The sequence below is a fragment of the Chelonoidis abingdonii genome, chromosome 12, assembly GCF_003597395.2.
Source record: "Chelonoidis abingdonii isolate Lonesome George chromosome 12, CheloAbing_2.0, whole genome shotgun sequence".
Lineage (NCBI taxonomy): Eukaryota > Metazoa > Chordata > Testudines > Testudinidae > Chelonoidis > Chelonoidis abingdonii.
In genome coordinates this window covers 7004637-7027732 of record NC_133780.1, presented here as the reverse complement: position 1 = coordinate 7027732, position 23096 = coordinate 7004637, and the positions used below count along the sequence as shown (strand labels likewise).

The window sequence follows — 23096 nt, the reverse complement described above, 5'->3', positions numbered from 1 at the left end:
ATTGGCAGCAACAAGGGCTGGGTTCAGTATCCAAGGGTTCCATTTCAGTAACACAATGCATAACCTGCTCGAGCCCCCACCCAGTTACCTGGGACACTTACATACCACACCCCCCCGGGCACCTCTAGGAGGCAATACTTCCCCTCTAGCAAGCACGGAGTCTGAGTGTAGCAAAATCTTTTTAATAAAGGAAGGAAACAATGCGGCATCCCAGTGGAGAAACACCACAAACAGGATTATAACACAAACCATAAACAAAAAACCCCCACCCCCAGGTACGTTTGCAATGTCCTTTTCCCCTTAGGGTCTTCAGTCCAATCACCCCAAAGTCCAACAACCCAAAAGTCTCTGGTCAGTGCCCCTCAGCCTGGGTGGAAAGGGGGGGGAGTCCACACAGGGTGTTAAGGGGCACCTTACATGGGCCAGGGCCAACTGATCCACCTCTTCGTGGAGTTCTGCTGCAGCCTTCACAACCAGCTGTGCCACTCCTCCAGCTGTCCCTGCAAACCGCTTCACTCCACTCACTGTTCTATAGGCTGCTCCAACATGCTGTAAACTGATCTGCTCTGCCAGCTGCTTAACCATAGGTTTTCAGGCTCCCCCACTAGTTAACACAGCACTCTGTGATCTCAATTCAGCTCTTTCAGTGATTTCAGCTCTTAGTAGAAGAGCCCTAGTGCTGGTACACCATTGGCCAAACATGAATTCAGCTCAGCAGTCTCTAGATAGACTCCTAATAGAACCAAAAATTAGCTCTACTCTTTAACACTGAAGAGAGAACAATGTGCAATTTGTATTCTAGACCCTCAAAAGGCACCCATACCATTAGGTACACACACACTAACCCCCAACTTCTCTCAATCCATGGTGTTTTAGAACCCATGTCCCATGTTTAGCAAGTACCACCCAACTGAGGTTGAGTCATTTCTGTCACAAAGCAGTCCCACAGCTCCCCATTCACACAATCAGGGTGACAAATTTTTTTTTCCTCCTACCCCAATAACAAAGAAATTGGGGATCCCAGAGCTGTTAAAATCACCGTCCCAAGCTGCTGTGGGGTTATGCTAAGTGGAGGGTGGATGCCAATGTAAATTCTTAAAATTCTTTCCACACTCTCTACAATTCACCACCAGATGCCAGGGTAGCGCTCATCCTGACTCTGCTTACATTCAGTTTGTCATGTTTCCCATCTGTCCTGGGCTCACAGAGCTCACACGGTGGTTCCCATCAAGCAAGCTGTCTGGGAGTACAAGATACTGAGTTGCTGTTCACTCTAATGGATAACAACTTTGGACTTTAATTACAGGTTAATGGCATCACAAGTTGCCTGACACCAGGGCTGCTGACAGACTTGCTGGGCCTCTGGGCAGGGGACTGAGGGGGGGCAGCTCTGGTGCTCTCCCATTCCTTGGTGGGAGTTACACCAGGCCCTTCCAGTTTCATGCTCTCTTGTAGGTCGAGTGTGCTTGATGGCACTTGCAGGCCGCATGTGGGAAGGTTTATACAGCCCATGCCCTTTTGCCACCCCAAAACCCCTGGGGTTCAAACTTAGATCAGGTCTTCTCCCAGCGCTCCAGGCTGGAGGGCTGTGATTCGGGTTCTCTTGGTTAAGAGCCTCCATCTTGACCTTGGCCACCCTCTGAACAGGTGTCTCTGGCTCCAGCAGCTTGGCATCAGCCCCTTTCATTTGGTGCAGCCACGACAGAGGAGAGTGATCAATATACACAGCAAAGCTCTGCCCAAATAGATACAGCTGCAGCTTTTTAAGAGCCTGCACCATGGCCAGGCATTTCTTCTCTGAGGCCACATAGTTCTGCTCCTGGGGCATCAGCTTCTTGCTGAGGTACCCAATGAGGTGTCTCTCCCCATTTGCATCGTCTTGCATCAGCACTGTGCCCAGCCCTGCGTCTGAGGCGTCGGTGAACACTGTAAAGGGCTTGGCAAAGTCTGAGTTTACCAGATTTACCGGGACCTGGATTAGAGCCTCCTGAAGTATACAGAGAGCCCTCTGGCACTGCTCAGTCCAGACCACCTCCTCACATAGCTCAGCGATGGGGGCAGCTAGGGAGCGACAGTGGGGTACAAACCTCTGGTAGTACCCCGTCACCCCGATAAAGGCCTGGACCTGTTTCTTGGTCTGGGGAACGGGCTAATGTCTGATCATCTCCACCTCTGGACTTGGGCAGTCGCTACCCACCTTGTGGCCCAGGTACAACACCTTTGTCATCCCCACCTTACACTTTCCAGCTTTTACCATCAGTCCTGCCTCCTTGAGGCAGCCCAGCACCCTCTTCATCTGGGACACGTGTTCCTCCCAGGTCTGGTTAAAGACACAGGAGTCATCAATGTATGGCAAGGCCAAGTTCCCATCTCCCTCAGTAACCAATGCACCCGGCGCTGGGAGGTGGCTGATGTCCCCTTGAGGTCGAAAATCAGGACCAGACACTCAAAGAGCATCAAAGGGGTGGTGAAGGCAGATTTCAACCTGGCATCTGGATCCAAAGGCACCTGCCAGTCGCCCTTGGTGAGATACATAGTAGAGAGGTAATGAGCTCCCCCCCATCCCGCACCCCCCCCCCAAACAGTTTGTTTAGAATCGCACCAGGCCTAGGCATGGGGTAGGCATCGGACACGGTGATGGCATTAAGTTTCCAATAGCCCACACAGAATCAGAGTGACCCATCTTTCTTGGGGTCCAGCCCCACAGGTGAGGCTCATGGGTTGTTGAACAGCTGGATCACCTCTAAAACCAGCATGTTCTTGACCTCTCTCTCCAGGTTCTGGGCTGTTTTCCCAGTGATTCTCAACAGGGGACACCTGATGGGAGGATTGGCTCCCACCTCAGGGAAGAGATCCACCCCGGGAGTCTCCCCCCTTCTCTTCCCAGTCCTCCCTTGCCCGGTCCAGGGGTCTCCTCACTCTCCTCCCATACAGCAGCTCAAAAGGGAAGAACCCTGTGGATTCCTGGGGCACTTTTTCATACCACAAGTGGGGCAGGTACTTGTCCCAGTCCTGCGGATGCTGATTCATAAAAGTCCTCAGCATCATCCTCAGGATCCCACAAAATCTCTTCACCAGCCTCTTGGGCTGAGGGGGATATGCAGAGACCCGATGGGCCAGACCCCACATTTCTCCCACAAGCCCTGGAGCAGGGCTGACATGACATTGAATGCCTGGTCCGTAAGGACCTCGCTGGGGACCCCCACTCTGCTGAAGATGGTCAGCAGCACGTCTGCCATGATGTCTGCCTCGGTGGAGGACAGATCCACCGCCCCTGGGTAGTGGGTCACGAAAACCATCACTTCCCCAACCAGGTCGCTTTGCTGAGGAGCTCCACTATGTCCATAGTCACATTCTGGAAAAGTCCATCTTTGATGGGCAGGGGTCTCAAGGGAGCTTCACCCTTATCCCAGGACTTCCTCACCCTCTGGCAGGAGTCACAGGACCTGCAGTACTGTTGGACGGCATCACAGACTCCAGGCCAGTAAACGTTCTGCAGCAGCTGCTGCCTGGGGCACTGGATTCCCTGATGTCCTGAGAGAGGGACATCATGAGCCAGGTACAATAGCCTGCGGTGGTACTTCTGGGGGACCACCAGCTGCCTCTCAATTCCCCACTGTTCTACTTCCCCTTGGGGAGCCCATTCCTGATACAGGAATCCCTTCTCCCACAGGACTCTGTCCCTGCAGCCTTCCCCAAAGGGGTTTGCAGGGCCGTGGCCAGCAAGTTCCCTCAGCTTCTCCAAGGAGGGATCCTTCTGCAGCTTGGTCTGGGATTCAGCTGCTGGGGAGAGGAGTGGGACCTGTTCCCTCTCTCTGGCTGGGCCTGAGGTCACAGCCCCGCTGAGCCCTGTCCCTGGTAGCTCCCTCCCTGCCATGGGATCACCTCTCAGCAGCACGATTAGACCAGGCAAACCTGGTTGACAGCTGTCCTGCCCTGCCTGTGTGTCCTCCCCCTACTCAGCTGGGGTCTCAGCTCCCCGCTCCCCCCATGCTCAGCGCTGCCCTTGCTGTCTCAGTGACAGCAGGCAGTGAGCTCTCTGCTCTGGTCACAACATCAGAGCCAATGTAAGCCCCATCTCCGGTGTGCAGGGAGGTGGGGAGCATCTCTTCAACACACTCAGTCCTAGGGGTCTGGTTACAGGGAGGCAGGTATCCTGAGCCCAGCAGCCCCTCCCTCCTGCCAGCCAGGTCATTTGAATTTTCACTGACAATTTCAGTCTCAGCCAATTAGTTCTCTGGATTCAAATTCAAATCCTCAGCCATTACAGGAGCAGGTCTGGATCCTGTCCCAAAGAGACACAGTCATCCCCCAATAGGACATCACAGCTGATATCTTGGAGAACCCCAACGACCAGCCAGCTTGACCTCTCCTGGATCTGCACAGTGACCTGAGCCATAGGCAGGGCAAATGGCTTCATACCTGGGATCTTCACCCAGGAAGAACTCCTAGTGTGCCAACCCTTCTCAAGGTCACCACCTCTCCTCCAGGGTGAAGCCGCACACTCCTCTACCCCTGGAACTGCTCATCGCAGTCCTCAGTGGGACCCCGTTACTGCAACAGTCGTTCTTGCTGGTCACACACTCCCAGGGGTTAAGCGTAGCTCCTTCGCCACCTGAAACCACTCCTCTCTCATCCTTCAGCACGCCTTGTTCTCATTAATCCCCCTTCATTTTACTGCTCCCTAGTCACTTACTGCAGGAAACTCCATCCACAGGGAGCAGTAAATCCCACCGCTTCCACCAGTTAGCATAGAGTGGTGGGGAGTCACTCCCCCACTTCCTTCAATTCACTGTGACTCTCAGTCAGGAAGTAAAACAGATTTATTAGATGACAGGAACACAGTCTAAAACAGAGATTGTAGGTACAGAAAACAGGACCCCTCAGTCAGGTCCATCTTAGAGGGTGGAGAGCCCATACTCAGGTCCTGGGCCTCTCCACATGTCCCCAGCCAGCTCCAAACTGAAACTCCCTCCAGCCCCTCTCCTCTGGCCATTGTTTCTTTCCTGGGCAAGGAGGCCACCTGACTTCTTTGTTCTCCAACACCTTCAGTTGGCACCTCGCAGGGGAGGGGCCCAGGCTATCAATTGCCAGGAGACAGGGTGTTGGCCATTCTCTGTGCAGACCCCTGCACACCCCTGCCCTCTAGGGCTCTGCAACAATCACAGACTCTTATCCCATCACCTAGATACTTAAGAAATGCATAGGGGAAACTGAGGCACCCACACTATATTCAGAGAAAACATTAAGAACATTCCCACTTCATCACACCTGTCACTCTAGAGTGTGGGCACCATTTCTGCAGAACCTGCATCAGCCAGTGCTGGGAGGGATCAGATACAGCCGCCTCCCGCCCTCAGCGCAGAGAAACTGTGCAAAGGAGAAACCTTAGGCCCAACAGGCAGCTGGCAAATGGAGACATAGCCAAAGGGCTGAGTTTACAGGCAGCAGAAGGAGATGGGGTGTGCGGGGAACACCAGAAGGCTCTGAAACTGTTCTGTGAAGAGGCTCAAATCCCCATCTGTGTGGTGTGTGACAGATCCCAGGCACACAAGAGCTCACACAATGGTTCCTATAAAGGAAGCTGCCCATGAGTACAAGGTAGGGAATTGCTCTCAAATTTAATGGGTAATAACTTTGGATTTTAGTTACAAGATTAATTTCACTGGAAGCTGCCTGTTACACGTATATCTGCATCATTCAGCTCTCCAAAGCCTTTGTTGTGTGGGAAATACTACTGAAAAATAAATGATCTGGCAGAAGGGCAAGAAGAGGAAAAAATAGTCTTTAAAGGTACCTGACATGGGAGACTTATCTGAGAAGCTGAATCCTTGTCAAACCCAGCTTCCACTGGGGAAATAAGGGAACTTTTTACTATAGATGCCGACTGTGTGTGTCCTGCTGGCAGGCCTTGCTGATCAGTGCCTCCCCGTGCCTCCTGACTGTGGAGCTCAGGGGGCTTTGGCGGGAGAGGAGGAGGAGTAAGGAGTGGCGCCCTCAGGGGACAGGGCAGAATGGTGTGAGTAGAGTTGGGATGGGGCTGGGGTGAGCCCCTCTCCCCTGACCAACACATTGGAAAGTTGGTACCTGGGCTTTTTACAGAATGGAAGCTGTTAAATGATCAGTGAGGCTTGAATCACAAGAGCTGCAGGCTGGTCTATAAGAGTGCGGCCTTCAGGCTGGAGATGGGGAAGTTACAGGCTGTTGATGTTACTGATTTGTATCATAGAGCTTTATAGCTATATTTGGATCACAGCAGCTCCCACAGCCCCCACATGAGATCTAGGCCTTGCATAAAACACAATGAGGGACAATGTCCACCTTCAGCAGGTTGCAGACAAAGTAGACAAGACAAAGAGGGGGGAGGGAAACTGAGGCACAGAGAGGGCAATGACTTGTCCAAAGTCATGCAGCAGGCCAGTCGCAGAATTAGGAATACAACCAAGGTATCCGAAGGCCCAGTCCAGTGCCCAAACTGCTAGACCAGGCTGCCACCCCCCCAGCAGCACTGAGCAGTCATGAAGTGTGGCCATTAGGAAGGAAAGACTCCTTGATTAAAAAACCCAGCCCAGCAGGGAGATGAGGCTTCTCACTGGGATTCTGAACTCCTGTGTTGCTCTATGAAGGGTTAAACTCAGATGCCGACTTGCACTAGAAGAGGTCACTGGGCTAAATGCTGCATGGACCCTGAGCACCTTGAATCTACACACAAAAGGGCTCCAAACAGCTCAGGTTCGTGACAAATATCACTGGATTCCAGCAAAACTAACCCCTGGACGGTGCTGACCTGGGTCAGTCTGACCTGTCCTGTGGTGTATGTGAGTAAGGACCAGCCTCACCATTTTTCTAGCCTTCACTTCTGATCCCTGTTTATTTTCCTGGGTCTCTTCCACTCTCCTCTCCTCCCTCCCACAGATCATCCCCCTTGGCTGCTCCTTTCTTTCCCCTGATCTGATCCCTTCCCCTTTTGCTGTGCCAGTGAGATCTAATCCCACAGATCTGCACAAAATGCTCCCTGGAGCTTTCAGCTGCTCCCCAACCCCAAAAACCCTGATTCATTAATTCTGTGTCCCTGCCACCCCCACATTTGCCTGTCCCCAACCTGGCTGTCAGTGCTACTGTCATAATATTCTTTCCCAAATCTGAACCTTAGAGTCCAGAAAATGAGATACTAGCATGAATCCTCTAAGCTTAATTACCAGCTGAGATCCTGTAGTGCTGCCACCAATCAGGACTTTGGGTGGAGTCCCTGATTAGCTCCGGTCTCCCCAAAACCTTCCCTGGGGACCCCAAGACTCAGATTCCCTGAGTCTCACAACAAAGGGAAATAACCCACCTCCCTTCCCCCCTCTTCTTCCTAAGAGAGAGAGAAACACAGAGAGCAGATTTCCCCGCCCCCCTGTCTTTCCTTTCTCCCACCATTTCCCTGGTGGGTACAGACTCAATCCCCTTGAGCCTCAACTAGGAAAAAAATCAACAGGTCTTAAAAAGCAAAACTTTTAATAAAAAGAAAGAGAAAAAAAATACAAGTTAGCTCTGTAATCTAGATGGTAAATATTACAGGGTCATTTTAGCTTATAAAAATGGATAAACAGCCTTATCCAGGAAAAATACAATTTAAAATATTTCCAGCAAGCAACACATTTGCACATAAAGAAAACCAAAGAACAAAGACTATAACCGCCTTTTTACCTACTCACTAGTCTGAATAGATAAGAGACGGTAGCAGGGAGATTGGCAGAAACCTTGCTTCACCTCTAGTCCTGTCCAGGACCCAGAGAGAACAAAGCCAAACCACAAACCCACAAACAAAGGCTTCCCTCCCTTGAGATTTGAAAAGTTTCTTGTTTCCTGATCGGTCCTCTGGTCAGGTGTTGTTTGTTAACCCTTTCCAGGTGAAAGAGACATTAACCCTTAGCTAGCTGTTTATGACAGCTACCCCCTGCCCAGCCCCCACTCCCTGCCCCTCCTGCAGCTCCAGGGGGCCTTGCCCCCTTGCATCCCTGGGGCTGAAGGGAGGGAGGGGGAGGAGCTTCCACGGGCCATAGAGATGAGGAGCCAGAAGCTGGATAGATGGGAGTCCTCCAAGGTCATAGAGACTGGGCTGTGTGTGGCTAGAGAGGCTGATTTCCAGTTCCCCCTTCTGCTGTGTGTCTCAGGGACACAGGCTGAGCCGGGATCGTGGCCCCACCCAGAACCAGGGTCGGATTCTCCCCCCAGGGACGGAGCCCGGCGGGAAAGTGAAGATCGGGGCCTCGTCACCAGCATCGATAAATGTCACCTGCCCCCGGTCACAGTCCAGACAAACCCGGATCCTGCTGGGGGCCCGGGGCAGGGGCAGGGGGGTCACAGGGGAGGTCAGAGCCAGGAACCGATCCCCCCATTGCTGCACAGCCCAGATCACCCCCTCAGGGCTATGGCTGATCCATCCCTTCCTCTTCACAGACTCTCTGGCCACCCCCACAGCCCAGTATCCCCCAGCCCCCACCTCCACATCCCAGCAATGTCTCCCCGAGGTGAATCCCTCACAGCCCAGCACACAGGGCACAGTGTCAAATCTCTCAGGGTTCTTGGGCAGTCGCTGCCGTGTGTATTCACGTCTCACACTTTTCCGATCCTCAGACAGGACGAGTTGGGGATGAGCCGTGTCTGGATCCAGAGTCACATGCGCTGGGGAGATAGAATCAGAGCGTTAGGGGCAGAGCTCGGCCCTGGGGGAAGGTTTGATGGGGTCAGTGACAGAATCTGCCCCAGATGGAGAGTGACTCAGGGAATCTCCTTCCTCCAGGATGTTGGGAGCAGCTCTGACATGTCAGCACAGGGCAGGGGAGAGTCACTCCTGTTTTTCCCCTGATGGGGACTAGAGACCCTGAAATCATGGGGAAGCCCCAATAGATTTCCACTCATATTCACATGGTCACAGTTATTTTTTTCCCTGATGTGCCCTCTCTCACTTCATTTTAAAACCCTGGAGCTTGGCTCTCTCTTGTTGATGCCAGCATGATGCCTTCTCCATCCTGCCACATATCTGAGCTCTGTAGATAATGACAAGATTTCAATAAATCTCAAACTAAAGTTCTGTAGCTAGTCGTCAGGGCCAGCCAAGGAGAATGATCAGTCCAGATTTCAGTTTTTAAAACTGGGATTTTAATTTAGAAGCAAGGAGCTTCTCCAAGAGGCAGAAGTTAGGGGTGGGAAGAGGAGAAAGAGGGTTTGGAAATTACTCCATGAAGGAGAAGGTGGGAAGGACGGTTAAAAACAGCAGAAAGTTGGGATTTGGTGGAGAGAGGAAAAAGGAGAGAAGACAAAAGATGCAGAAGACTCCTTGGTTTGAACTCTGGGGACTGGTCACTCTTGTTCCTCTACCTGACACTAGGGCTGGGATCCTAATGGACAATAACTGCTCATTCACTTGGAGCAGGATTATGGGAGAAATGTGTAAGGAGGGCATGTTGTGGTAGTCCTTTCCTCTCCCTCCTTTGAACCTCAGGACTCTGTCTTCTCTGAACAGGGACAATATTAGACTACACTTTCCTTGTTTTCTGTGCAGTGAAAGGGAGCAGGATCTCCCATTGATTAAATAGGAGTTGTAATTACCTGCATCACTTAGGGATCTCCTCCACTCTGGAAGCAAACACACAGATGGGGATTAGAATTAAGCCAGACAAATTCAGCGTCAATAGGATTCATTGTCACAGAAAAGGCTGCATCACAGAGAGAAACAAAACAAAACAAAAAAATGCCCTTACCTAGGTCCACTTGAAGTTTACCTGAATAATAAACAGAAAGAAAAGGACATCCTGTAAAAGCTTCTCCTGGGTGAAATTAATCACTGCCTGCCCCTCAGTCATTGATCAATTGGCCTGTCTACTGCGCATTGTTTTACATCAGTACAATCCTAGGGATTGGACACAGGATAAGCCACACCAGTGCATGTCACTTTTCACACTGGTGTAGCTTCATTAGGGGTCTGACCAGGTGCAGCTCTATAAGGAAAGCAGAAGGCAGCCCCAAAACTCTCTCAGTGGCCTTTATGCCAGCCTTGAGCTGGGCGAAAGGTCATGCTTTTAACTCACATGCCTCACCTATGTGCCAGGGCTGTGGGCACTCAGTGCACAGTATCCTGACTCAGGTGACCACATCCTCACTTCAATCCTGGGCTGCCATCAGCCCCTCTCGGAAATTCTTTTCATGGAGCTGGCATGGAGCCATTTCTGCCATTGGCATCAAGTGCACAGTCCCCCTGGTCACCCACTCCATGCTGCCTCCTGAAGACACATGTACAATATTGGCTTTCCACCCATTACCAATATAACAAGTTATGCAGTTAGTGTTACTTATGATTTTCAAGTTGACATTGTCACATTCATTCAAAAATATTTCAGAGCATATCATTGGTTCTACCAGGAGAAAATGGAACTTACTGATAGTGTTGAGATGTTTCCCTAAAAAAGAAAATATAAATAAAATTATGTAGGGACTTTTTCAGTGACTCTAGATTTAAAAAAATCTTTTCATTATGAGTCCTTGTGTAATAATAATGATGATGCTCTACTAAGCCATTGCAGCTCTCCAGGGACTTGCAGGTTGGGTGCCCAGTGGAGGAAAAATCAGTGACACAGAGTTTGGGTACTTTCTAAATGTAATTTGATTTATTCACACAGAGACCTGTCCTAGAACAGAGATGGTCACGAACAGCACACAGGCAATCCTTTCTTTCAAGAACTTCACCTAGCATCAGGGATTGGTTCCCAGGGAACACCAAGAATTGATGTCAGTTGACTAATAAATCATACTCTGTTTTGAAAAGGTTGTTTCGTGTTACTTGAAAAACTTGCTGTGGCACATAAGTCCCTGAAGAGCATAAAAGCCTCTGTTCAGGAGTCTGTCTAAGTGTAAGCTATCTGGGGAGAGCTCTTGGTGTGAAAACCCGAGTTCTGGAGTCCAGAGGCTCAGTTAAGGAGGTGATGAGGCTGTAAGGCCTACTCTGAAGGAAGACTGAGATCTTTTGGATGTGTGGTAGACTGAAGGGGTTCCTCCAAGAGACTGTTTAAGAGCTGGAGTGTGGATCCATGGTATTTGGCTCCTAGAGAATCTCAAGAATTGACTCTAACCAGAGATCAAGACAATAAGCAAATTCTTCTGTTACTTGTTCAGCTTCCTCTTCCTGAAAATTTGCAGAACCCCAAACTAACAACACAGCCTGTCTTCCCCATGACAGAACATTTGCTCACACACTAAAACAAAGTTTTAAAAAAAAACAAAACTTAGAAGACTCTGTATACTGGCATCCCCGGATAGAGCCTTCCATAACAAAAATGAAAAGCCATTAATACTGTAATAATCTTTTGAATACACTAGAATTAAACAGCAGAAATTTCATAAGGCAAGGATTTTCATTCAAGCCAAGGGTACTTAAAACCCCCAAACCACATTGATTATAGTGGGAGCTGGGAACCTAACTCCCTCAGGCTCCATTGATAATCTAAACTGGTAGAAACCAAGTGTTAGGCTTATTTTAAGATGAAGAGGAACAGGTTTAAGTTAACCTGAAATAAACTCCACTTAAATTGATGTGTCCACACAGAGGTTTGCATTAGTTTAACAAAATCCATTTAATTTCACACCTTAAGCTGATGTAACTTTCTCACGTAGAAAAGTCTAAATGGTCTTTTCTAAGGAGAAAATCTCATTCTGATTACACTGCATTTTCCCCATTAGAGCTTTACCTCTTAATTTGAAAAGAAAAAGAGTAAGGCTGATAAAAACCAACAAAATCATGAGAGTCACACTCCAAACCACCAGCCAAGGAGATATTCTTGGGAAAAAGAAATCTGAAACACAAAGCTCATATTAGTTCGGAAATAATAAACACTATATTATAGTTTGGAATGACAAACAGCATATACTTTTATTCTAGAAAAATGTATTACATCAGGATTTGTTTGAAACAAGTGTGGGAAAAACTGCAAGATAAAAATTGACAGAAACCAATTTTAAAGAGAGGTTCTGCTCACACACTTTTGATAGTATTGAATGATGTATTAAATACTATGTGACATGCTACCAGCCTCTCCGTCTCTGTCTTTCTCTCTCCAGCATACAGAAGCACCAGCAGAAAAAAGGGTCTGGGGGGAGCACCACCAGAAAAGTGCAGGGGGAGGGGGTGCTGCATGGGCTGCAGGGAAAAGAGAGGAGGGACCTGTCTGGGCCACATTGTGCCGATGCGAGGGCTTCACGTGACCCACGTCGCCCCCCTCCTCCCCCACCCACCTGCATATATAAGTGGGCCTGGTCACATGACCTGTTATGAAGGTGGCTCCACCCTTCCCACTATAGAACCTTCTTTTCAGTTGTTCACTACTTTGCCAGACTTTAGCCATCTGGGCAGAAAAGTTCCACGCTGGGTATCTGCCTCAGGCAGAACTCTTTTTTTTTTTTTTTTTTTTTAACGAGTTTCAGACAAAATGGTTCCACTGTTTCTGAGAATGAGATTGGAGAATAACTCATTGTTTTGACATTCAAAAATAAAATAAAAATCGGATGACCTTTTCTAGGAGAAGCTTTAGTGTCCCGGGCCTTTGAGCAGAAACTTGTGCGGCAAACTCAGGAAAATTAGCTACCAGGAGAGGGGTAGTAATTGGTCCCGGAAGGCTCAGCCCTGGAGGAATAAGGTTCAGCTGGGACAGGGGTTATCAGGGAACTAATTAGGTTCAGCTGGCCCCAATTGCTGGAGACCTTTTCAAATCCTCGCTGGCAGGGAAGCAAGAGGCAGAGTAGCTGCCAGCAAGTAGGGGCAGCTGAACTCTGAGACTCTTCATGCAAGGCAGATTGCATTCTCCCCAGAAGGAGAGGAAACTAGAGCAAGGGGCTGGCTGAGAAGGGATCAGCCAGACCCTGCGAGATTGGGAAGGTTTTTTTTTCTTTTACTTTGCCCAAGCCTGTGTCTCCGAGGCTAAGAAGGACTGAGCTAACAAACGGAGAGGCAGGTGCTTTGCCACACTTGATATTCAGCAGGGTGTGACCTTTGTGTCAGGGATGTGCCCTGTCCCTGTGAAAATCCAACCAATAATTGGCCAAAGAGATAAGCCTCTGAAAAATGTTAGTTTGTGCTCCCTCAGAGTTCTTAGAGTTTAACAGTTAAATTCTCTGAAGATTTTGTCCTCACAGAGCCTGCTCCCTCCCCTCACAGCCCCTACTGCTGACCAGACTTCACAAGTGACATCCCCACACTCCAGGACAAGGATAAAAGGGCAAAGCTGAGCTTTCCCTGCAATTGCTGCTCCAAGCTGGTGTGAGGTTGGGCACTAAAATGGACAGCAGGAGGCCTCTCTCCTGTGCTCTCAGTGCCCACTCTGCCGGTGTCTAGGGAGATGGACTAGATTTTAAGAGGAAAGAAAGCTAGACCCAGAAGGAGGTAAAGGAATAGATTGGAACAAAGTGCTTGGTGAGACAGAAACTGTGACTGGGAATGAGATGGAGCTGGACACTGGGTAAGGACACTGGGAACCAGTCAGGGAAATGGGAGGGACTGAAAGTGAAAACTGAGACCAGATGAGGAAGAGGGGGTAGAGAGAGAGACTAGAACAAGGCTGACAAGGAGACTGGGACTGAGAACCAGTAGGGGGACAGGGAATGGGGAAGAGGAAGAGGAGTCAAATCTGACAAGGAGCTGGAGTGTGAGGTTACATCTGAGGGTGGTTGGGCAAAGAGACAGTGCAACCAGCTTTCAGAATGGAGAGAGGTAAACAGTGGTGACTCCAGGGGTCTATCTGGGACCAGTCCTATTCAACATACTCATAAATGATCTGGAAAAAGGGATAAAACAGTGAGGTGGCAAAATTTGCAGATGATACAAAATTACTAAAGATAGTTAAGACCCAGGCAGACTGCGAAGAGCTGCAAAAGGATCTCTCAAAACTAGATGACTGGGCAACAAAATGGCAGATGAAATTTAATGTTGAGAAATGCAAAGTAATGCACATTCGAAAGCATAATCCTATACATATAAAATTATGGGGTCTAAATTATCTGTTACCACTCAAGAAAGAGATCTTCAAGTTATTGTGGATAGTTCTCTGAAAACATCCACTCAATGTGCAGCGGCAGTCAAAAAAGTGAACAGAATATTGAGAATAATTAAGAAAGAAATGGATAATAGGACAGAGAATATCATGTTGCCTCTGTATAAATCCATGATACGCCTGCATCTTGAATACTGAGTGCAGATGTGGTCACCCCATCTCAAAAAAGATATATTGGAATTGGAAAAGCTTCAGAAAAGGGCAACAAAAATGATTAGGGGTATGGAACAGTTTCCATATGAGGAGAGATTAATAAGACTGGGACTTTTCAGCTTGGAAAAGAGACAGTTAAGGGAAGATATGATTGAGGTTTATAAAATTATGACCGGTGTAGAGAAAGTAGATAAGTGTTGTTTACTATTTCTCATAACACAAGAACTAGGGGTCACCAAATGAACTGAATAGGCAGCAGGTTTAAAACAAAGAAAACGAAGTATTTCTTCATACAACGCACAGTCAACCTGTGGAACTCCTTGTCAGAGGATGTTGTGAACGCCAAGACTATAACAGAGTTCAAAAAAGAACTAGATAAATTCATGGAGGATAGGTCCATCAATGGCTATTAGCCAGGATGGGCAAGGATGCTGTCTTCAGCCTCTGTTTGACAGAAGCTGGGAATGAGCAAGAGGATGGATCATGTGATGATTCCCTGTTCTGTTCATTCCCTCTGGGACACCTGGCACTGGCAACTGTTGGAAAATAGGATACTGGGCTAGATGGACCTTTGTCTGACCCAGTATGGCCATTCTTATGTTAACCTTAATTTGGCCCCTTTGCACATGTGCCTTTTGACACAATCTTTAATTAAATCATAGAATATCAAAGTTGGAAGGGAACTCAGGAGGTCATCTAGTCCAACCCCCTGCTCAAAGCAGAACCAATTCCCAGACAGATTTTTGTTCTAGATAGCCCCCTCAAGGATTGAACTCACACTTCTGGGTTTAGCAGGCCAATACTCAAACCACTGAGCGATATACTATTTCCACCTACCCCCTAGAACTCTTGCCTCATTCAGTGCACTGAAGGAATTTGCTCTGGAGATGATTCTGGGTTGTGCAGTGAAGCAGGGTGTTGCCTGTAGGACCCTGGCCTCATTTCTTTCACAAGCTGGAATGTGTGGAAAGAATAAGGCAGAGAATTCCAGGAAGAGAAAGGAAGGTCTCATGGGTATGGCAGTTCAGTGGCCCTTTTGGAGGCAAGGGGAAATAGTATGTGATCATGGTATTAGAAACTGTATCACAGTGCATAGAGGACAAAGGGGCCAAATTTAGAACACACAGGGAACCTGGATTCTGGTATTTCCCAACTTTTGAATCCAATTTTCATTTAAGGTGTTTTGTGCATGTACATATAGCTAAGCGTGTGGATTTTATATTTTATATATATATATAAAATAAATGAACAGTGCATTTGTGTGTTTATATTTTAATTCTGGTTGTCCTTATGCACATTCTCCATGCTGTTGGATAACCGGGCTTCTGAACCCATCATCCAATCCAGAAGCCAACTCAGGGGAAAGTGCCTCCTTTTTTTCATTGAATTAATTCTACAGTTAAAATATGTACAAAGAGAAATTATAAGGAATAATTACATCTCCCAACAGACAATTTACATTTAAGTAAAATTAAAATGTTTGTAACAGCAACAAACTTCCATAGTAAAAAAAAATCTGACGTTTTAAGAGTGGAAATAAACAATTCATAGAGGGCAGATAAATATTAAATAACTCTTCACTTCAGCTGGCATAGGAGCTGATCTGCTAAATGGGTGTGTAGGAATTGATCCAAATCCTATAAATGTTTTTAATGGGCTTTGGATCAGGCCCACAGCATTTTGTTGTTATGGCAACATCCTTCCCTATGTGAAGTTTGCTAGAGGATGAGAAACCAAATTTCAAATTAAAACGTGGACCTTGTAGTGAGTGACACACTCACATGACTGTTCCCAAGATGTCAGACTTTCTTGGCCCTGCCTTGCTTCTGACCCTTCTAAGCCAGAGACTCAACCGTCACAGATTTCCTCTACGGTGAAGAGATCACAGCACATCACATCTCCCTCTCCATGGTCACTGGGGCAAGAAGCCTAGTCCTTGACCCACCAGACCACCAGGAGGTGGAAAGTCCAACCAGTCAGTAGGGCCCCCAAAGTACCTTAACACTGCCCTGTGGTGGCTGTATGAGAAAACGAAATCGAATTTCAGCTTAAACATGGATTAATAAAAAGAGATGTAAATAAAAGACCAGTTCATTCTTATATGGGACTTCATACACCAACCATCATGCCATAGGGCAGTTCTAGGTAGAAATACATTTGGATTTTTAAATTTAACCTTAATTCTGAATTTCCTGTGCCAAAACTGCTTGTTTCTGGGATAATTACTATATCCCTGGAATGTATTTTACCCTAAATTGTGTTCTGAACCTTAACTGAATGTAGTTTTTGGTGAGGAAATATTTTTACTTTTGTATTATTTAGCAACCTAGATTTTATTTCTTTTTACCCGTTTGGGATATCAGTGTTTGGTTTTGGTGGTAACTCACCTGATATATAAAAAGTTGAGGGTTCCTTTTCTAGGTTGAAGTAAGCGTTTCTTATAGAACAGGATAAATTCTGGTTTGAACTTTCTGTTATAATGATAGAACTTTTTATTTCAAAGAGCCCACGTCCATCTTTGGATTTTGTTTTAGTAGAGGAAGATAAAAGCTGCCCACTGCGATCTCTCCACAGCACCTCGGGCTCTGGGTACCATCCAGCCAACTGACACACCATTTGGATCCCTCCATCCTGATAACCCTCAACAGAGATTTGAGGTGCAGAGCCTGAAGCTAGAGTAAAATGAATCAGTGTTAATGATATATACATATACAGCCTAGCATACGAAAGTTTAGATTTTCAATAAAATAATTGAATACACTTTATGACGGCTATTCATAGAAACAGGAAACTTGACTTTAATGCAGGGGTAAGCAACCTATGGCACACGTGCCGAAGGTGGCACACAAGCTGATTTTCAGTGGCACTCACACGGCCTGGGTCCTGGCCACCTGGCCGAGGGGCTCTGCATTTTAATTTAACTTTAAATTTAAAAACCTAATTTACTTTACATACAACAATAGTTTAGTTATATATTATAGACTTATAGAAAGAGACCTTCTAAAAACATTAAAATGTATTTCTGGCATGCAAAACCTTAAAGCAGAGTGAATAAATGAAGACTCAACACAGCACTTCTGAAAGGTTGCTGACCCCTGCTTTAATGAGACTTAAGTACTTGTAAAGCATTTTGCAGTCCTGCAACCATAGAGATGGAAGTGAAAGCCTTACAAAACAGGGGAGTGTGTAATCAACAGGTTAGTAGGTGATGTGAAGTGGGCAAGTGCAAAATAATTTCCCTTGGATTTCTGATTTCTAGGCCTTGAAGGTTTTTTGTTCACAGATTCAATAGATTTTTAAGGTCAGAAGGGACCATTGTGATCATCCAGTCTTACCTCCTGGATTCAGGGCTGCCCAGAGGATTCAGGGGTCCTGGGGTCTTCGGTGGCGGTGGGCCCCGCTTCGCCGGTAATTCAGCGGCAGGGGGTCCTTCTGCTCTGGGACCCGCTGCCGAAGTGCCCCAAAGACCCATGGCAGGGCCTCTCCGCCACTGAATTACTGCCGAAGCGGGACCCACCACCGAAGTGCCAGGTCTTCGGCGGCAATTCGATGGCAGGGGGTCCCTCGGAAGGACCCGCTGCCACCGAATTGCCGCCGAAGACCCGGAGTGGAAAAAGCTCTGGGGGCCCTGGCCCCGCAAGACTTTTCCAGGGCCCCCAGAGCAAGTGAAGGACCCTGCTCCAGGGGCCCTGAAAAACTCTCGTGGGGGCCCCTGTGGAGCCTGGGGCCTGGGGCAAATTGCCCCACTTGTCGTCCCCTCCCCCGCCTCTGGGTGGCCCTGCCTGGATCACACAGGCCATAAGTCTTCCATGAATTAATTCAAGTCCAAAAGCTGTGGCAGACCTAGCACGTCCCTTTTCCCCAGTGGTGTTCGAGTTGGTGCAGTGGGTCCTGGTGCAATTGTAACTCTCACTGAACAAAAGTTTTGTTTTGATTGTAATTGAGGTGAGGAAAATGTGTTTTTTTCACTACTGTCCCACCTGAGATCAACTTATACCTGCAGTGAAGAGTGGCATTGAATATTTAACCTCTAACTCCTTAGCATGAACAGATAAAGTGAAGGATTATGACACAGAAAAATCTCGCCTCTCTCTCTCTTTCCCAATGACTGTTCTATTATGTACAAATACTTAAATAGTCACTAGGCCAGAGAGACAGGTTCCATTGCCCAGAGGTTAGTGCAGCCCCCTGGAAGATGGGAAACCCTGGGTCCAGTCCCCCTGCTCCAATCACTCTTTCACTATTTATCCAACCAGGAACAACTTCAACAGCAGAAACTGAGGGAGCCTCACATTAGAATTTCCCATAGCTCAGTGTTCAGAGCACTCTCCTTAGAGATGGATGACCCTGTTTGATTCCTTTCTCCACCCAGCTGAGTGCTCTAACCACTGGGCTAAAAGTTATAAGATGGGCACCTCCTCCTCTGGTTATTTCATGTGGAATGGGGCAGGCACTTACAGTAACTCCTCACCTAACACTGTAGTTTTGTTCCTGAAAAATGTGACTTTATGCAAAATGATGTTAAGCAAATCCAATTTTCCCATAAGAATTAATGTAAATGGGGAGAGGGGAAGGGGAGGGTAGGTTCCAGGGAATTTTTTTTTTGTCAGACAAAAGACATTATATACATATACAGTATAAGTTTTAAACAATTTTAAACAAACAGTTTAATACTGTATACAGCAATGAATGATGTGAAGCTTGATTGAGGTGGAGCAGTCAGAGGGTGGGATATTTCCCAGGGAATGCCTTAGTGCTGAACGATGAACTAGCATTCGGCTGAGCCCTCAAGGATCAACACGCTGTTGTTAATGTAGCCTCACACATTACAAGGCAGCATGGACTGAGGCAGGAGGGAGGAAACACAATAGATGCAGGGCTATGGCTGCAATCACTTCCCTGTGAAAACTGAACATGATGATGAGTCCACACTATCCAGCTGGAGCACACCACTCCCTCCTCCTGGCGGCACATGCATGGCTGCACAGGTGCTGATTTTCCAAAGTGCTGGGGGGTGCATGCATGAGTGAGAGAGAGAGACGTACATTACCCCTTTAAGTACGCGGACCAAGTCTGCTGCCTTTAAAGCAGTTCAGACAGGAAGCATTGGCTTCCAGCAAGCTCCCTCCATTCTGTCCCAGAGCCCTGCCCTCCTCCTCTGCTTTGTGGAGAGGGGATACAGAGTGGGGGGACAGGAGCAGGGGGACATCTTGACATCAGCACCCCTCTTCCCCTCCCTCTCTACCCCACAGCAAGCAGGAAGCTCCTGAGAGCAGCTGCAAGGAAGAGGGCAGGAGCAGCATGGCAGTGGGGGGAGAGCTACCTGAGCTGCTGCTAGGCAGCCGCCAAGTTGCATACCTTACAGGAAATTTAGAGGAGCTGACGGGAGGCTGCCGGCTCCCCGTGGTTCTAATACCCCCAAGGAGTGGCTGCTCTTCTGGGGAGTCCTGCAAGCAGTGGACAAAACAGGCAGCTGCCAAAAGACATTATAAGGGAGCATTGTGCAACTTTAAACGAGCATTTTGTCTAATAGATCAGCAACATAACAATGAAACAACGTTAACTGGGACAACGTTAAGTGAGGAGTTACTGTAATTAATTCCTGCAAAAAATGCAGGGCCGGATTAGCCCCAGGTCCTCAGAAGAGTTATCAGATTTTCTGGGACTCCTCCCTGTATACAAGTCTTCTTCCTAATTTAAAACAACATGATAACATGAGTGGCAGAGGCTCAGGGCTTCCCCTAGGCTCTGGGGTGGGGTCAAAATGAGAGGTTCAGAGTGCAGGAAGGCGCTCCAGGCTGGGGCAAAGGGTTGGGGTGCAGGAGGGGGTTCAGAGCAGGAGGTTGGGGTCTGAGTGGGAATTGGGGTGCTGGGGTCAGGGTTGGGGCAAGAGGTTCGGATGCAGGGTGCTTACCTCGGGCAGCTCCCCTTTGGTGGCACAGCAGGGCTGAGGCATGTTCCCTGCCTGCCCTGACCCATGCCACTCCCAGAAGCTGCCGGCATGTCCCTGGCTGTGGCCCCGGAGGGTGGGGCAGGTGGCTCCACATGCTGCTCTTGCCTACAGACTCCACCCATGCAGCTCCCATTGCGTGAGGTTCCCGGCCAATGGGAGATGGGGGGAGGCACCTGCAGGCGAGGGCAGAACATGGACAGAGCTTCTTTCCCTGATTGCTGTGAGCCAGTGCTTGCAGCTCCAGCCCAGCAGAGGGGGAGGAATGGCAGCGCGTGGAGCCTCCTTCATGCCCCCGTCAAGCAGGGCTGAATAATGCAGGGGCTTTAGTGGCTGCAGCCCAGGGCCCTGGGGCTAAGGGGGTCCCTGCAAACTGATCTGTTCTTTGGCAGCCTGGAGATCGTTTTGCAGGGCCTCCCTAAGCCTGTGGCCCTTGGCTGCAGCCCCAAAAGCCCCAGCGTTAATCCAGCCCTGAAGAAATGACTTAGGTGCCTATGCTGTCTGGCTTCTGATTTCCCACTCATGGATCACCAGCAGAGACAGGCACCTCCTTGCATCCTGCACTTAGCTGTCCATCTGTCAGTGCGGGGCCGGGGCTTAGGACACACCTCTGTGGTTGACATTTCCCATTGGCTGGCTTAGGCACCATCATGTCCTCTTCTGGCTGTTTTGTGTGAAGTGAGTCAGAGACCTAACTCGTTGCCATAGGAAACATGTTAGGCATTTTCCATTTTCTTCCTGAATTCTAAAGGAGGGACAGAATTTGGCTTCGAAAACAAACTGAGCTTAGGCCAGTAACTAAGAATCAGCTGCAGCTATTGCTAAATACCCAGTGAGGATCTCCCTTGCCCCTGGGATAAAAGGAAACCCACTATTTGTGGGTGTCTGTCTTTTGAGGATGAGCAACTCCCTAATGTCTAGGGATATTGTCCTTTCCCTTATTTGGATAGAAAGCCTGTACAGAGGCTGAAATGTTTCAAGGCACAAACACCGGCACTGCTGATGGGGAAACGTGGAAGTGAAAGGGGATTTACGGGTAACAAAATGCAAAACGATAAACACTAAGCATGGCCAGCTGTAGCCATTTCACCGCCCCAAGCAAGGCGGCACGCCGCGGGGGGCGCTCTGCCGCTCGCTGGTCCAGCGGCTCCGGTGGATCTCCTGCAGACATGGCTGCGGAGGGTCCTCTGGTCCTGCGGCTCCGATGGAGCATCCGCAGGTGCGCCTGCGGGAGGTCCACCAAAGCCGCAGGACCAGTGGACCCTCCGCAAGCATGCCTGCGGGAGGTCCACCGGAGCCATGTGCCGCCCTCCCGGCAATTGGCAGAGTGCCCCCAGCGGCATGCCGCCCCAAGCACGCACTTGACGCACTGGGGCTTGGAGCCGGCCCTGCACTAAAGCCCAACTCCACAAAGAGAATTGGTGTTGCAAAACTAAGCACCAAATGGCCTAACTTTTAAGACGCTTAGAAAACCACTGGAATCCACAAAGCCTGAGTTAGGGGAGAGATCAGTGCCTGAGAATGGGATCCACACAATCCAGCATCTAGGGAGGAAGCTGCCTAAAACAGCCCAGAACAAATGTTGATAAGAGTGGTGTATCCTAGCGGTCCTCTGTGCCAGATTTCAGAGCCTGAACCCAGGCTAGATTGAGGCCCCTATCTCTGCTTGTGACCCACAGCCTGGCACACTCTCCTGGAGTCAGTCACCTAAGCCACTTTTTACAATCTGCACTGGAGCTGGTACCTCCCATAGAATGTTTGTTCCAGTTTTTAGAGCACTTGCTGAAGATGTGGGAGACCCCTGGTTCAACTACCCCCTTTGCTTAATGGGAGGGGAAAGGATGTGAACAGGGGTCTCTTACTGCCCATGAGTGTGCTTTGACCACTGGGCTCTGGGATATTCTGATGTGGGGGTCTTTCATTCTCTCCTGCTGAAGCTGTTTCACTTAGGACAAATAATCATTTGCAGTCATTGGAGCAGGAGGATTAGACCTTGGGTCTCCTTCTAACATGTGAGAGCCCTGATCATCGGTGTAGCAGGGTGGATCCCTGCTCCGGCCCTGAAGGGGTTAAAAACAGCCCAGGGAAGGGGCAGGGCAGGGGCAGGAGAAAGCAGCCTTTTAGGCTGGGCTGACTGGGGAAGTGGCAGCAGCTGGGGCCATGCCCCAAACTAAGCCACAGGCCCTTATAAAAGGGCAGAGAAGCCAGGAGCCAAGGGAGTCTCTCTCTGTGTTCAGAGGAAGAAGGTCCTGGCTGCTGCAAGGGACTAGACAAGGTACCTAGGGTGAAGCAGGGCTGGGGAAGGCAGCGGAGCCGGGGAGTGTGGTAAACGTCTCTGTTCCAAATTTGGACTTTAGCATCTAAAATCTGGGTGCTTACTATGATTCCCCCCAAGCTTATACCCAGCTTGGATCTTATTTCGCTGCCACCAGATAAGATTATGGCTCCTATTAGCCCGGGTTCCCCAAATACTCCTTGGGGGACCCCCTCTCTGGCCTCCCCAACTTCCCCTGGAAAGACCCCCTCCCCCAAGACTCAGAAGGCTGAGTCTACCGGCAAGGGAATTATCTCCCCTCCCTTCCCCTCTCTCTCTCAGTCGTCTCGCTCTGAACAGCCTGAGGGAATGATGCAATCTTTTTACATCACAATACCAAGAAAACCTTGTCTCCTTTTGTCTCCAAAGAGACAACTTCAAACACAGGGAAACTGAAGTGATTCTCTCTCTCTTTCTTTCCCCGTAACTTTTTCCCGCCCTGGGACAATAGGAAAGTATACCACCGAGCATGGGCTTTTCCCTCCCCCCTAGCCTGTCACAGATGTAAACAGAGCTCCGGGCACAGAAATTTCTATTCCTTTGCCTCACTAGGAAAAGAAACTCCCACAAGTTTTAAAAAGAAAACTTTATATAA

General features: G+C 48.7%; 1 protein-coding gene across 1 annotated transcript in view; it reads right to left on the bottom strand.

Annotated features, from left to right (window-relative positions):
- LOC116825936 (butyrophilin subfamily 1 member A1-like) overlaps positions 1 to 23096 on the bottom strand; it is a 93829-nt gene that overhangs the window by 22152 nt on the left and 48581 nt on the right. The window contains 6 exon segments of the mRNA XM_075071705.1: positions 7958 to 8670; positions 9598 to 9637; positions 9640 to 9770; positions 10425 to 10445; positions 11730 to 11834; positions 16625 to 16909. Coding sequence (XP_074927806.1) covers positions 8156 to 8670; positions 9598 to 9637; positions 9640 to 9770; positions 10425 to 10445; positions 11730 to 11834; positions 16625 to 16909 — 1097 coding nt within the window. The 3' untranslated portion in view covers positions 7958 to 8155.